We start from the raw sequence: 16806 nt of genomic DNA on the forward strand, positions 1-16806 counted from the left end.
TGGTTTTGGATCTTATAATCACTATTGCAGTTTCAAAGTGATTAGTTCTTTTGTTTGTCAAAGGTTATCAGATTAATTTCTCAAGTGACTCAACAAAACATTTTGGCTTCATAAAGCACTTTTTATGAAGTGTAGTAATACAAAAAAATTGTATTTGTCTCCAAATACAGTTAGGAAGTTAGAAAAATTAAAATGAGAAAGTTAGACAAATGGCAGATTTCTCTTTTCAGGGGCTATTGTGTTTGATTATTTGGCTACTTACAAATTTAATTTTTGCTTCTAGTTTTTTTTAAAAAAAATCTTTCACATAGAACACTGCTGAGTGTTGAGTAGAGCTTTGTGCTTTTACTCATGTTTTCAGAATCTGTTATTTTACACTGTTTACTTATTTTCATTTATCTAACATTTTATGCGAAATGCTATATTACAAGACAACTAATTTTTATTTATTTATTTATTAAATTTTATTTTATTTTGTAATGAATCACCGTGAGGTACAGTTACAGATTTGCAAACTTTCGTACTTACATTTCAGTCGTACAATGCTTGAGTTCCCATCCCTCCACCCTGCCCATTCTTCATCACTATGATCCCAGTTTCCCTCCCACCACCCCCTCTCTGCCCCCTCCACCCACCCTGCCTCTGTGGCAGGCCTTTCCCTTTTGCTCTCTCTCTCCTTGTGGGTGTGTGGTTTGCAATAGAGGTATTGAGTGGCATCATTTGGTCTGTAGGATACTTGAAGCACGCTTCTCCCATCCCGAGTGGGCCCTTCAAGCACCTTTTACTTGTTGTTCCTTCTCTATCTGAGCTGCCTTTTCCCCCAGCATGTGAGACCGGCTTCCAGACCATGGAGCCGTCCTTCTGGTACTGATCTCTACTATTCTTGGGTGTAAGTCTCCCATTCTGTTACTTTATATTCCACAAATGAGTGCAGTCTTTCTATGTCTGTCCCTCTCTGACTCATTTCACTTAACACGATACTCTCTGCATGTTGATCCACTTATATGCAAATTTCATGACTTCATCCTTTCTAACAGCTGCATAATATTTAATTGTGTATATGTACCAAAGTTTTTTTAACCAGTCATCTGTTCTTGGGCACTCGGGTTTTTTTTATCCAGATTCTGGCTATTGTAAACAGTGCTGCAATGAACATACAAGTGCAGATGACAAGACAACTAATAAATATGTCTGGTTTGACGGATATTTACAGCTCAGTAGTCTGTGAAAATCAGAAATAACCAATTGCTGAATAATCTTAGACTATGATTGCCGTTCTGAATTTGATATTTAGAGAATTTATGTGACAGTAAAATTTTTAGTAGTAGCAATTTGTTTTCTTTTTCATGGGGTCAGGGAAAAGGGCTGGGTGGGAGGAATGGTCCCAAAGGGTACTCAGGAGACCCATGGCTCCTCCATGCTGTTCTCTGCAGTAGTTTAGCATGAGGGCTTGAGGCGGCAGTGCTGCTTGGGCCCTGCAGTGCCTGGATAATCTGGGGCTCTTTCTGCTGGTGCTTACTTCCAGGGCCACACCTGATGGATGTTTGAGGCCTCCAGTAAAGCACATGGTGATGCTTGAGAGGCCATGTTGTTATTGCACAGAACCCGGTATGCAAGACCTGTGCCTTTAAAACCCCAATACTAGCTTCCAGCCTCGACCAGTAAGTCTTTTGTTTAAAAGGAATTATGTGCCTCAATTATTTTTTCTTTTAACTTTGAAATATCCAGTTGACCGGTTTAGTTGTTATTATCTTATCCATTCACTAATTATTTCCTGCTGTCTAGTATTTCTCCAATTTATCATCCTTTCTGAATCTGCCCTGATGTTGTGTTTCCCTATCGTACTGGATTCATGGGCACCTTCTACCAGATCACAGAGAGCTTTCTCATGTGCATATCTAATCAGATGGCTCTTCTGTGCTTCCAGAATAATTAGTTAAGAGCTGTCATGGAGCTTTCCAGTTTCTTCTTCAGCTGAAATTATTTTTTTTTCTCCTCAGTACACCCCTATTTTACTTGTTTGAGTTTTGTTTTTCCTATTTCATTTTTCTAAAGTAACCCCCCACTGATACTGTTTTTTTATTTGTTTTTGAGAAAAAGTCCTTGGACCATTAAGACCCAGCATAAATTGTTCTCTCTCTACAGCCTAAATTCTCCTTGGATGACTAAGTCAGACAATGAAAGTGATCTCTTGATGTTCTCACATGAAAGAATTTATTTCACTTAGAACCGTAATTTAAGGGAACACTACCTTGGCTGGGGAAGAACAAATAAGTTTGTAAATGAGACAAAGAACAAGAGATGGGTCTAGAAAAAGCAGTGTATATATAGTGAATACCATGAGCGTTTGAAAAATGCAAATTAAGTACTTTCAATAGTATTAGCCCTGGGAATTAATAGGGCAAGCAAAGTATAAACTTACATGTAAAGCAAAAAAAAAGATAGACTCTCTCCGCCCATTATTATCCTTGTGGGGTGGTGGTGGTGCTGGGAAGTATAAAGTAATAAATCGTGGCTATAGGACTTCCACCCATAAATTCTAGAACACTTGGTTGAACTTGATTTAAGTTGGTTTTATTTCACTTAAAAAAATTCAAGTAGCTAAAGAAGTTAAGTATTTACTTTCATGACTTTAGTTAAAAGTTATGAGCAGGGCCGGAAAGATAGTACTTGGGTACAGTCCTTGCCTTGCACACATTCTGGGCCCTGCCAGGATCGATTTCTGACTGCAGAGCCAGGAGTAAGTCCTGAGCGCTGCTAGGTATGGCTCAAAAACGAAAACCAAACAAAAAGTTAACAAAAGGTTTTGCTTCTTATGGTCCTCTGAGCCATCCATCTCAGTAAACGCTGGTGAAGTTTCATGTTAAGGCATACCTGATTAGCAGTGAATGCTGACCTTCCTTTCTGTGGATTCTTTTATATTATACTTAGAGTCACATGAGACATAGGATATCAGCACTTTTACCGCAGAAAATTCAGAATTGATATGAGACCAAACAAATGTGAATAGATCCATAACATTATTCAGAAGGATGCACCTGAGAGGGTGTTCCCTAGGAAATCGTGGGGACTTAGGACCGAGAGCTGCTGAAAAGTACTGAGGTCCCCATCTTAAGACTTTCAGGTACTACAAGTGGATCTCCTTAATCTGGTTTCAGTATTTCAAAAGCCCGATGGAAGGTTTTATTTGCTGTGCTAGGAGTAGAGTAGCCTAACTAGAGTGTCATATTTCTGTGCTTTGGGTTTCTTATTTCTGCAGTAAAACTGGCTGTTTTATGGGTAGCAGGACTATAAAATAATTTTCCAATTTAGCAAATACATCCCTTATTTAAAAAAAAAAAGTGTGTACCTGTCATTGTTCTGAGTGTACTTGGATTCCTACTAGTGAAAAAAACAAAACTCCTACAGTGAAGGAAGTAAGTGAAATATATGTTTATCACATGTATTTTAGACAAAAGAGTAGTGAAGAGTATTAGGGTTTGTTGATTTGTGTTGGATGGATGTGACAGTATTGTAAAGAAGTCTTCCCTTAAAAAATGGAATGAAGGCCCAGCCAAGATAGGATACAGAGCACACTGAGATGTTTCAGGCAGAGAAGCTGAAACACCCAAAGTCAGGATCTTGATATGCAAGTTTGCCTGGTGAGTTTAGAGAATATCAAGGGGAACTTCATGGATCAAGTGTAGTGTGGGATAAGGAGAGAGTCGGTGGAAGCATCCGAACAGCAATGGACATGGAGGGAAAAGGCTTTTATGTCAGTATGATGGAAGGTGTTTGGAGTGTGTGGGACACAGATGGGATCCAACTTGTTATCAGGATCAAGTAGACTGCTGTACTCAAAACTGATTCTCCAAAGGCAAACGAGGAAGCAGGGAAATTATCCTGAATTCACTCTGGTGACCATGATGTTGACTAGGACCAAGGAGATGGTGATCACACGGATATGACCTGTTCGGGTTCTGAATATAATTTGAAGATATAAGTCATAAGCTGAGGGGCTGGGGTGATAGCACAGTGGGTAGGGCATTTGCCTTGCATGCGGCCGACCTGGGTTCGATTCCCAGCATCCCATATGGTTCCTCGAGCACCACCAGGAGTAATTCCTGAGTGCATGAGCCAGGAATTGTGCATTGTGGGGTGTGACCCAAAAAGAAAAAAAAAAGATATAAATTGAGTTTGGTGAAGGATTGATCGTCAGATGTGAGGTGGGAGAACAATTGCAGATGACATCAAAGCTTTGGGCATGTGCAAGACCAGGAGCAGATCTGGAAGGGGAGAAAGGACATTTTAGGGTATGAATTTGTAATGGCTTATTAGTCTCCTATATGGTGATTTTGAGTTGGCTATAAGCATTAGATAATCTGTAGATTCAAGTGGTGTATCAGTTGCAGAGATGCTTCTGGACCCCAAGCCAGGCTGACTGGTCTGGGGCAACCTGGAAGGGGGCGGGTAAGCCCAGCACCCACCCAAACAACCCTGGCAGCAGAAAGCCTTCACACTCCACAGTCTCCGTCAGGCTCACATCCAGACTTCACTGCTCAGATGAAGCTCATCCAGAAATCAATCTGTTGAAAAACGCAGCTATGTGGGTTTTGTGACTGAATTCTTCAGGCCCTCACGGAGCGGGGGGGTGGGCTATCTCCTCCCACCTCCCTGTTCTTCCTGAAGCCTGGCAGTTACACCCATGAACTGCATATGGGCCAAATAAGCTTATCTTGAAAGTCACTATCTAGTTAAAATTTAACTCCAGCTGTATTACCATATTCAAAATTTTTGAATTCCTGGAGCAACATCTCAAAATTATATCACTGGTAAATCAGGAGTAGCACATAACATTGGACGGGATGTAAAGTAGAAGGCAGTTAACTAATCTTGGTTAAGGAAATATAAACACAAAAGGCTTAACCAGTAACAGCATGTTAGTGATCTCTTCTGCAAGGGCGGCTTAATGGCTCCATGGTGAGATACAACAATATTCAGATGCCTTCTAAGGAACTATTTTTGGGTCATTTTTAGTGAATTGTAACACGCAATATAAAATAAATTATTCAAGGCCTCTAAAGGGGCAGACTTGAAAGATAGTTGAGAAAATTGCAAATAATGGTGGTGGGAAGGTGCAATGTTGGTGGGATTGCTGTTGGAATATTGAATAATCATGAACTTTATAAAAAATGTTTTTTTTTAAGAAAAGACCTGTATCAGCAGGAGAATTTAAATCTGAGAATTTAAATTTGAGAATATTAATAAATGGGTCATCATATGTGGTGTGTGTGTGTGTGTGTGTGTGTGTGTGTGTGAGTGTTTGAGCCATACTTGGTGTTACTCCTAGCTCTAGCTCTGCACTCAGGAATTACTCCTGGCGGTGCTTGAGGGACCATATGGGATCCTGAAGATCAATACAGGAATGGCCATGTGCAAGGCAAGTGCCCTACTTGCTGTACTATCACTCCAGCCCCATCTTTATATTCTTGAGACTAGGTGAAATGAGAAACAGATAGATAAAAAACCCAAGGATTGATTCCCTCAGAGCTTCTGAGGCTGAAAATAAAAGAAGGATCCAATCATAGGATACTTTAAGCATCTAATGGTGCTCAAAGCTTGCAACCTGGCTATGTGCTCAAAAATCACTCCTGTCAGTGATGGGGGACCATATAAAGTTGCCAGGAATGAAACAAGGGCCAGCTGAGTGTCTTGACTTTGGTACTATCTCTCTAATCCCCAATTCCAAGAATTAGAAAATTAGTAAATTAAATCTCAAGATTCTTCTTTTTTCTAATGCTGTTACAGAAAAGGAAAAATTACTCTTTACTGATTTAGGGGTCACATGCAGGAGTAGCATTAGATGTGTACCTTTGAATTGTTGTAGTAATTATGTAATTATGAAGTTCTAGCAAATAATTCAGAAGTGGAAAAGCAGTTCAGATTGTCTAAGAAAATTTACCACTTTATTTTGTACCTTGGGGGTTTCGCTTTGCTGTGATTTTTGCAGTTCATTATTTTTGTAAATGATCCTATCTGATATGATTTGCACTTCTTTTGTATTTTAGAGTTATCACAAGATAACATTTTTTTCTTTGTAATTTACTCGTAGCTTTATACTAGGAATGTGAGCAGATATAAGGTGAGGAGTGTGTCTGGCACCTGTTGGATTCCTTTAGAATGTTGCTCTCAATTTTATGTCATTTTATCCTCATAGCAATTCTGTAATGAGTCAAGATCAAGATAACGATCAGAGAGATTAAGTAACTTGCTTAAAAGCTAGTCAGATGGTGGTGAAGCTTAGTTTCAAGCTAGGTTGTAATGCCTTCCAACATAGTCTAGACTCCTATTTTCTTTCACTCTTCCCAAGCTGTCTCAACGGTCCATTCACTTGGTGAATATTGAATTGTCTCAATGCTGGGCCTTAGAGACATACAGGCCCTATCCAGTGCCCTGATGGAATAGAAACACCAGCAGATTGTCTTTTTTGGTAGGATTTCTGGTAATTTGTGTAGAATACCAAGAGTAGAAACAGGCAGCTAACTTAAAGATATCCTGGTAACGAGATGTATCATTTTTGATGAGACTAACAGACTGGATACAGAAAAATGAGTTAGGTTTGAGATACTCATTAAGAAATGGCATATCTGGGGCTGGAGCGATAGCGATAGCACAGTAGGTAGGGCGTTTGCCTTGCACGCGACCGACCCCGGTTCTAATCCCAGCATCCCATATGGTCCCCTGAGCACCGCCAGGGGTAATTCCTGAGTGAAGAGCCAGGAGTAACCCCTGTGCATCACCGGGTGTGACCCAAAAACCAAAAAAAAAAAAAAAAAAGAAAAGAAAAGAAATGGCATATCTCATAGATTAATGAGTAGTGATGTGGATTTGGAGGGAGAATTGAGGAATGAGTTCAATGTTGATCAGGTAGTTTTGTCTTCATGGTTTACGAGGAAGAATAGGCAGGGTTGTAGAAAAGATAATAATGTAATATTAATGTTGCATCTATTACATATATATTCACAGGAGGTCTCCAGTAGATAAATTTTTTTCCGGGGGGGGGGGCACACCTGGTGGTGCTCAGGGCTTACTCCTGCTCTGCATTCAGGAGTCACTCCCGGTGGGCTCAGGGAACCATACGGAATTGCGAAGATCAAACCCAGTCGGCCGCATGCAAGGCAAGTGCCCTAGCCACTATGATATCATTCTGGTCCCTTCAGTAGACGGTTTAATATCTGGGAATGCAGTATTGTCCTGAGCTGGGAAATAAATGTGGGCATCGCTCACACATAGGTGTCACTTAAAGCACCGAGACCTGATAGAGGCATAGTATTATCAGTCTGAAGCAGTGTTAGTGATTTACTTCAGTGGGGGGAAGCTTTCTTTAATTTCTTACCTCAGAATTACACTTAAACATAATAGCATTGGCTTGATGGGGGAAAGCAAGCCCTGTCATATAATCAAAACCCGGCAGATATTAAACAAATACACTGCAAATATGCCAGTTAGCTCCATTAATTGGGGGAATGGATGTCTCTTAAGTGGTTCTCCAGAGGGTCAGGGACCCCTTCTGGAGATTCTTGGCCGTGCAGGTCAGTGTTAAGTGTGAGGGCCTGAGGGTACTACTCAAACCCTGTGGGGGCCAGAGCCAGAGATGACCCGAGTCACCCAGGTGGTGCATGGATGTCTTCTGGTCTGTACCTGGTGGTGCTTGGGGGACTGTGTGATGCTGGGGATCCATCAGAGTCAGCTGTATGTGAGGTCAGGACTGTTGAGCCCCTGTTTTCTCCTCTCTCTCCACTCTTTCCTCTCTCTCCTGCTTTTGAATCAGCTAGACGCCAGACTTTAATGAGAGGATAGAATCAAGAGACTCCTCTTAGGTATTCCCAAACCAGAGGACTGCATAGAGCGAGCAGTGGCACAGTGTCAACACGTGTTTAAGTGCAGATAAGGAATGGAAAATAGGCTCCCATCCAGGTGCCAAAGCTACAATATGGGGGAACCACTCAACAAGCTGATTGGCTCTTCGTGTATCAAAGTTCACTAAAATTACCCATAAACCCTTTGGGTTACTCTCACTATTGAGAGTAATTGTAATAGACAGTTACAAACAATTATAATGTAAATAGTAAATCCGAGACTGTCCATAATGAAAGAACACTTGAAAATTAGGGAACCCTTGAAAAATTAAAATTCATGGTGGTTAAAACAGTTTGAGTGTGTCGCAAGACAGCAGGTAAAAAATTGTGGTATAGTCAGAGGAATATTACATACAACTGCATGGTGAACATGTTAAGTAAAAAAAGTCGGAAAGAAAAATAAATATATTGTAGTATGCTTATATACTCATATATTTGTATATATGTGTACAAAGCTTTTATTCTTCGCTATTTTATTTACATAATGTAATAAAAGGAAAAATAATGATGATAAAAACAGAAAAGTTAATGCCTTAGAGGAGGATAAGTATGGAGCAATAATCTGCAGGAGAGAACTTTCTGGGGTGATGAAAATAGTCTGTATATTGATTTGGATACTTATGAAATAGATATATTCATATGTTGAATTCTCTTGACTTTTATATTATTAGGATTGTACAGTTCACTGTATGAAGGTTTTACCTGAATGAAACTAGAACTGTTTTATGTCGAATGTTATTGTGAGGATAAATATTGAGAGTACTTGGGTGGGGCATCCCTGTTGATTCAGATTTCAAGAATAATGTACCAAATGGGACGGGAGAGATAATACAGTGGGTCGGACTCTTGCCTTGCATGTGGCTGACCTGGGTTCAATCCCAGCATCCCATATGACCATCTGAGCACTGCCAGGAGTGTGGTTCCTGAGGGCAGAGCCAAGAGTAGCCCCGGAGCACTGCCAGGTGTGCCCCCCTCCTTCAAAAAGAGTACTATTCCTGAGAAAGTAATTCCCTTATCTTACTTATAACCCTTAAGCGTGGAGAGATTTATTATTCATTCCTAGTATGACTTGTAATTGTTATTGCTGTTCTAAACTTTATTGGGGTGACTTTGGTTTTCAAGTGTGTAAATGTTTATATGCTTTAGGGGTACTGTGTTACCACAGCAGGCCCACCACCAAGGTGCTGGTATTCTTATGTCAAAGTCCTTAAGGCTGGCTTTCATTTTATTGCGCAATCCAGAGTACTTGAGGAACTAAAAGGAAGTGCTCGTATAAATTACACACAGGCAACAGGTTAAAAAAAAAAATCACCATTTGTTTTTCTGGTTGCTCAAAGCATAATCTGTGCAATCACAGCTGAAGGAAGGCATTTGACAGCAGGTATTAGCTCAGGGTGAAACAGCTCTGCTGCTTCCTTATCTAGATAGAGGTAGATAAAGGTGGGAGCAGCCTGCAACACGGAGGTTGAGTGAGGATTACCTGCGGCAGGGGTAGATAAGTTTTTAAGAGCTGCTCTGTGCTGTTGACTCTGTAAAAGGATGTTGTTTTTACTTCCAGAGTTACTCATGTTGCTTTTTTAAAATTTCTCTTTGACACAGGAAATAGTGGATAACCTCATTTGAAAAATGGAGGATGGAAAGCCCGTTTGGGCACCACACCCTACTGATGGATTTCAGATGGGCAATATTGTGGATATTGGCCCTGATAGCTTAACAATTGAACCTTTGGACCAAAAAGGCAAGGTGAGTTTCCCAGAAAGATGAAATAGTCTTACTTCTTTCTGTTAACTGTCTTCTTCCTTAATGGGGTGGATATTCTTAGAACAGTATACTGGAAGATAATATTCTAGTAAATGGATTTTGGTTTTCTACTGCGATTGGATTAATTCAGAAGTACATAGCCTAGGGAAATAATGATATCCTCTGATTACTCATGAATTTGTTTGTCTTTTGTGTTATATTTTTGGGAAATAGCTGTATGATGAAATGCGTATAATAACATTTTAAAATTTCTGCTACCGAAGTTGTTAATGTAGTTACATTGTAGTCAACAGGTTACAAAGTAAAAATCTGAAGAGTAGAATTATGTTAGCAAATTATGCCTCTTTGATTTATCTTCCTGATAATTCCATTTAAAAAGTTTTTAATTCATATGTATTAGCATGGGGTCAGTAAAAAAATATTTTTATTAAGAATGGTATTCAGTATTCCTGTAATTAATATTTTTTGTTGTATCAATAGTTTTTAAACCAGAAAGTACACTTTAATTTTGTATACATGTTATCTGTTTTGTTTTATGCCCACATATAGATTAAACATTATTTTACAATGTAAGTTTTAAGTCTGTTTCTTTGTGGTAAGCTTCACAACTTTCAGCTAAAGAAATATTTCTGTTAAACAAGTCTTGTGACTAAAATTTGTTGAGGTCATTTCTGTTTACTTTAGACTCTGAATGTTCATGAATAATTTATATTCTGCTGATACATGGATAACTAAGGCCATATGACTGCCATCCTTTTGGGAACCTTAGAAAAACAAGGTGGATCTCTCTTGAGGTCTTTTCACAGAGAAAACTAGTCTTGTTATGGTAAACAACCTAGTAATCTAAATATATAATATATAATGTGCCATGTTGGTGGAGGCCAATTAAAGTTACCCTCAGGAAAGAAAAGATAAAAGTGTTTAGATTTTCCTCTTATTATCAAGTACCAATTTGTACTTACAGTGCAGGACATGCTTAAAAAATGAAAAACTTTAAAAAAAATTAAAAACAAACCAAAAAAAAAGAAAAAATTAAAAAAATACTTAATTATTTTTATGTATTTGAAATTGTAGGGGAGGAAATATTTTTCTGTATGAGAAAGTACAAGTCTCTAACTGGGCATAACAATTAAACAGAAGATAAATTAATAGTATAAAAGCATAAAATTAAGTTATTAACAGTCTTTGTCCATCCATACACATGAGTCTCCTGAAGAGAATGATGACTCAAAGGACTGAGTGAAGGGGAATATACTTTTTTATACTTTAGACAAAAAAATGAATTGTGAAAGGGGCCAGAGATAGTACAGCGGGTAAGATGCTTGCCTTGCATCAGCCAACCTGGGTTCAGTTCCCAGTACCCCATATCATCTCTCAAGCCCTCCAGGACTGATTCCTGAGTGCAAAGAAAGGAGTAACCCCTGAGCACTCCTGGGCATGACCCAAAAACCAAAACCAAAACTCAAACCCCAGAAAACCCATACAAAAAGCAAAAAACCAAACAACAGCAAAAAGAAGTGAGTTGTGAAGCATTGATATAGCAAATGAGTGAGTTAGAAGCAGTAAACTATAGAAAAGTGATTAGGAGTATAGGGTCATTTTAGCAAGGTCTGTTTGTACAGATTTCTCTCTGCCTCATTTCCCCTTCTCTAGCGATAAGATCTTCCTTCCTCCTGGCATGGGGCAGGCATTTTTCACATGGGAGGTTTCTCTCTGACATTTGGGACTGAAAGATCGGGGTAAAAGTAATCCCTTGCTTCTGCTGTTTCTCAAGTGCCTTTTGATTCAAAATAATCAAAATGCCAGAGTAGCATCTTTGGAGGTTTTAGTTCTGTCAGTCTTTTACTATATGTGTGTGTGTGTGTGTGTGTGTGTGTGTGTGTGTACACATATATATTTTATAAGCACATTAAATCAGAATGACAAAACAAAAACAGATTTACTAAAAATTAAACAAACAGACCCTGAAGGATTTCTTAAGCATTTTCTGTTAAGTCTGCAGATAACAAAATAGTTCATTCAGTTCAAGAATAGAAGAAAAATTGATTTATTTGTATATGATCATTTTTATATTTTAATACTTTTATGTGCTTTCAACTATCTCAGTTTCAGTTATATGTATAGAATAATAAAGCACTTGAAATTCAAATTGTGGGGCTTTGAAATTTATATGGATCTTTCAGAAGTTTGATAAAAGTAGCTTTTTTAGGTACAAAATTTGTTAGTTTTTGAACCACACCCACCGATGGTGCTCAGGGCTTATTCCTGTCTCTGTTCTCAGAGATTACGTGGTAGAAGAGGTGACCTGATAGGGTACTAGGGGTTGTTCCTGGTTTGGCTACATGCAAGGCAAGTGCCTTGCCCTGTACTATATCCCTGGCCCACCCTCAAAGTTTTTTTTAAAAAAAATCCCCACCTTTTTAATTAAACACCATGGTTTAGTAAGTTGCTTATGATGATTTGTTATAGGCAATCAATATTTTAAGACCAGTCCCACCATCACTGTTCTCGTCCCTCCACCATTGTTTTCATTTTCCCAACTACCCCTCAAGCCTTCCCCGTAGCAGGGCCATAGTAATTGATTTTATATTGCTGTTACCTCTAAATGGCTAAAGGAGTGATCAAAAAACGTTTTTCAGTTAAAGAAATTTGTGAAATATGTGGATATCCAAGAACAGTAACAATAAGTCTCTTAATGAGAGATGTTACTGGTGCCCGCTTGAACAAATCGATGAGCAATGGATGACAGTGACAGTTTTATCTCACCATGGGATTATTAAATCATTGAGGGTTTACTAGATGATGCTAAAAGTCAAGCTTTCGGTGTTAAATGTTTTGTTGAGACTAGTTGGCTTTTATATTACATTACCATCCAATCTGGTGTAGTCCTGCTTCGATGTTAGTGTTGTAGAATTTGGAGATGTGGCTCCAGGAAATCCAGAATATTTAACTGGGCAGTCTGGTTAGAGGTATCTTGGCAGGTATGTGAGTGCAGCTGGTGAGAGGCTTCGGTAGGATGGGAACTTGCCCCTCCTCCTTCCTGAGTAGATTCCAGAGATCTCAGCTTGGACTGGGTACCTGAGAAATTTTTCATCTAGTTGATCTCTTTCTTTCTTTTTTTTTTTTTCTTTCTCTTTGGGTCACACCTGGCGATGCACAGGGGTCACTCCTGGCTCATGCACTCAGGAATTAACTCCTGGCATTGCTCAGGGGACCATATGGGATGCTGGGAATCGAACCCGGCTCGGCTGCATGCAAGGCAAATGCCCTAGCCGCTGTGCTATCGCTCCAGCCCCCTAGTTGATCTCTTTCGAGATTTACTTATGGGTCTCTGGAACAGGGCCAGTAGTTGAGCTTACATGGTGGTGGTGGTGGTGGGGTGTGGGTGTGGCTGCCGGGACTTCAGGAAGTATGGGGAGATGGGAGGAAATCATCCATCCTGACTCTAAGAAGACCCAGTGTTTTGAGCTACAAACAAAACAAAACAAAACAAAACAAAACAAAAACCCAGTCTACCTGAAATGTTTGGCAGGTTAGCATCTCTGTGGAGCAGTTGTGAGGTGGTGGAGTCTGGCCAGAGGCATGGTGGTCAGTTTTTTAAAATTTTATTTTGCTTCTGTGTTTTTGGCCACATCTGATGGTAGATCTCAGGGGACCATAAGGTGCCAGGGATCAAACCTGGGCAAATAATGTGCTCCTACCAGTTAAACTCTCAGATCCCACAAAAATATTTTTTTCTTTAAATTTCAGTTTTCAGAAATTCCTTTTAATCGTTCCCTTTTCATTACCTTTTCATTCTTTGGTTGGGGTCTTAATAATATTTAAGTTACAATAACAACTATTATGGTTCAAAAAATAATAACTGCTTTGGTTCATGTAATCCCACCAATGGCCAACATCCAGAGACTGTAAAACCAAGCTCCCGGAAGCTTATAGCCTAGTTCTCCCTCGGGGAGAGCCTGGCAAGCTACTAGGATTTTTCAGCCCACATGGGAGAACCTCGCAAACTCCCCGTGTCATATTCATATCCCAAAACCAGTAACAATGATGGGTCTCATTCCCCTGACCCTGAAAGAGCCTTCAATGTGGTACCATTGGAAAGGACGAATAAAGAGAGGCTTCTAAAATCTCAGGGTTAGGACAAAATGAGACGTTACTGAGACCACTTGAGAAATTCAACGATCAACGGGGTGATGGTTCAAAGCAGCTTTGAGAATTGCAGATACTTTTCTTGTGCCTCAATAATTCATAGTCTGGGGATTATTAACTTTTAAATAATAAGAAGTTAAATGCATAAAACAATGGATGAGTAAATTGATCTGTATGACTGTTCATAATTCTCTGATTTCATGAGCTTTTGTTTTGTTTGTTAGACATTTTTGGCTCTCATAAACCAAGTGTTCCCTGCAGAAGAGGACAGTAAAAAGGATGTGGAAGATAACTGTAAGTACCAGTGAAGAATTACTTCTCAGCACAAGAAAGCTTTTATTAAAAAAAAAGTATATTATGACAAATGCAAAATATTTTAAGAGTAGAAACTATTTTTTTAAAAAATAATTATTAAATTAGTATTAAATAATTTGGAACTTTATGTATCTATATGTGGTTAAATATAAAATGACTCTTAAGTATGTTTAGTCATTACATAATTAATATTTCGAAACACAAAAATTAATATTATGTTTTTTTCCCTTCTTGATGTGCTTGACCATTCTTTTAATTTTCTTGGTCTTATTGTGATTTATTTGCCTCTTCCAGGCATTATATTTGCTACTCCTTGATGGAAGTAATATTAATTGTGTGGATATTAACTATCCTTAGCATATATTAGCCCATCCTGACTTGAATATGTTTTCTAAAATGACATTAACCTAGAATTGGTCATTGAGTGTAGGATGTAGGTTTGCCAGCTGAAGTGATTCCATTTCTTCAACGTTTTTTTGTCAAAGGTTTGTCATTATACCATTGTAATCTGCCAAATGACATTCAGCTTTTTTTTTCGGGGATTGTGGGGACTGGGTGTAGGGGGTTGTCTCATATATGACTAAAATACATTCCTCGGGGCCGGAGCGATAGCACAGCGGGTAGGGCGTTTGCCTTGCACGCGGCCGACCCGGGTTCGATCCCCGGCATCCCATATGGTCCCCCAAGCACTGCCAGGAGTAATTCCTGAGTGCAAAGCCAGGAGTAACCCCTGAGCATCGCTGGGTGTGACCCAAAAAGCAAAAAAAAAAAATAAAAATAAAATAAAATAAAATACATTCCTCTTCTCTAAAATAACAGTATTACACTTACATATGTTGTATAGTGAGTAAGTATAAAGAAGATGTTACATAAATTTACAAATATATTTTTCAAAGGTAATACACATTGAGTAATATTTTTCCTCATTCTGCTGTTAATAAGCTGCATATCCTAGATTAAGGCATTTTGTTCTCCATTTTTTGTCATTGCGCTGATGGGGGTCACATACTCAGTTGAGATTTTTGCACACTTGTTTGCAGTGTTTTTTGGTGGTGGGGAGAGACAGTCTTTAGTTGTGTTCCCACACACTTTGGCTGCAATTCTACTAGAGGTGGTCCCTTTGTTGCAGTGTGCCGTGGGGGTTGCACATTTTACATTGTGATGTTCACACAGATTTGCCTGCAGTGTGTGCCTGGATCGCACAGTTCTTAGCATTCTAGGATTGCACATAGTTTGTATCCTGAGGCTCCAAGGATAACTCTCCAGAGGTGGGGCAGTGACAGGGATCAAGCTCTGGCTTCAAGTCTACTAGGTAGATGCTTTGCCACTGAATCACAACCCTGTTTTCTACATTTGCATTGTTTTCTGTCCCATCCCACAGGACTTGGTCAACGTGGGTAGCCGGGGGAGAGGGTGCGCAAGTGAAAAGGAGACAGACACAAGAAGAAAGAGGCAGACACAGACAGACACAAGAATGGGAGCAAGCTCCAATTTTATTTCTCCTAAGCTAGTCTTTTATAATTGATTATATGAGGAAGTGGGCAGAATGGGAGAATAGCAAAGAATGCAAACGTTTCACGAAATTGGGTGTGGGCCCTGATGGCAGTTTCCCTGGGCATTGTTCTGCAACCTTTCCCAAGACGCGGCTGTTCCTTAGATACAGGTCAGTTTGTACTGACATATTGGTTCCCAGGCATAGCTTTCTGGCCGTTCCCAGGCATTGGTTCCTGGCAGTTTTCTACAATTCTTCATTTGTTGTATTAGTAAACTGGGGTGCTGGTGCAGGGCACTGTTGGTCCCTTCTCCTTCTAAAATGTATCCTTTCACGTTCTGTAAACTGAACATGTTCATGTTCTGATCTCCAGACAGGATTGGCGTCATCACTTTTGTTTCATAGTTTATTAAAATCAGTACTGCCTACTATTGCATATCCCTTTACTTGAGTTGCTCAGCTTTTCATCCAAGTTTTCATTAACGCATTTTCACCTGATACTCATCAGTTGGAAATTTATTGTTTTAAAATACTCCTATAAAGGGAACAGAGAAAGAGATATGAGTAGAGGTGCTTGCCTTGCATACATTCCATCTCAGTTCAATCCCCAGCACTGCATGGTCATCCTGAATCCCTGTGAGTGAACCTCAAGTACAGAGCTGGAAGTAGCCTCAGGCACTTCCAGATATGGCCCCAATTCTCCTCCCCCCGCAATAATAATACTGTAAGACATATGTAAGTAGGTAATTTAAAATCAGCATTTGGGTTCACATATAATTCAGTCGGATATGACAAGTGAATTTTAGCTTGGGTCAAAATAAATCTGGCTAAGATAATGGCAATTTTTTTCCCTTCAAGTATCTAATGATTTACAAATCTATTTCTCAGGTTCACTCATGTATTTAAATGAAGCCACACTCCTCCATAATGTTAAAGTTCGATACAGTAAAGACAGAATTTATGTAAGTATTTTACTTGTGGTTTAAGATTTTGTGGGGAGAGGCCATCATGTTTGGTCCTTTATCTACTTGCAGCACACATCTCCCATGATACCCATAAGTAGAGAGAGAGTAAGAGAAAAATTGTCTGTCATAGAGGAAGGAGGAGGGGCGGGACAGGGGGTTGGGAAGGGATACTGGGGACATTGGTGGTGGAAAATGTACACTGGTGGAGGGATGGGTGTTCAATCAT

At 39.4% G+C, this 16806-nt stretch overlaps 1 protein-coding gene across 2 annotated transcripts in view; it reads left to right on the plus strand.

The window, feature by feature from the left end:
* Window positions 1-16806, plus strand: part of MYO6 (myosin VI) — a 151185-nt gene that overhangs the window by 49015 nt on the left and 85364 nt on the right. For both annotated transcript variants that reach the window (XM_055134700.1, XM_055134699.1), the window contains exons 2-4: window positions 9498-9641; window positions 14033-14102; window positions 16504-16577. In XM_055134700.1, coding sequence (XP_054990675.1) covers window positions 9525-9641; window positions 14033-14102; window positions 16504-16577 — 261 coding nt within the window. In that variant the 5' untranslated portion in view covers window positions 9498-9524. The remainder of the gene's footprint in view (window positions 1-9497; window positions 9642-14032; window positions 14103-16503; window positions 16578-16806) is intronic.

The sequence above is a fragment of the Sorex araneus genome, chromosome 4 (genome assembly GCF_027595985.1).
Source record: "Sorex araneus isolate mSorAra2 chromosome 4, mSorAra2.pri, whole genome shotgun sequence".
NCBI lineage: Eukaryota > Metazoa > Chordata > Mammalia > Eulipotyphla > Soricidae > Sorex > Sorex araneus.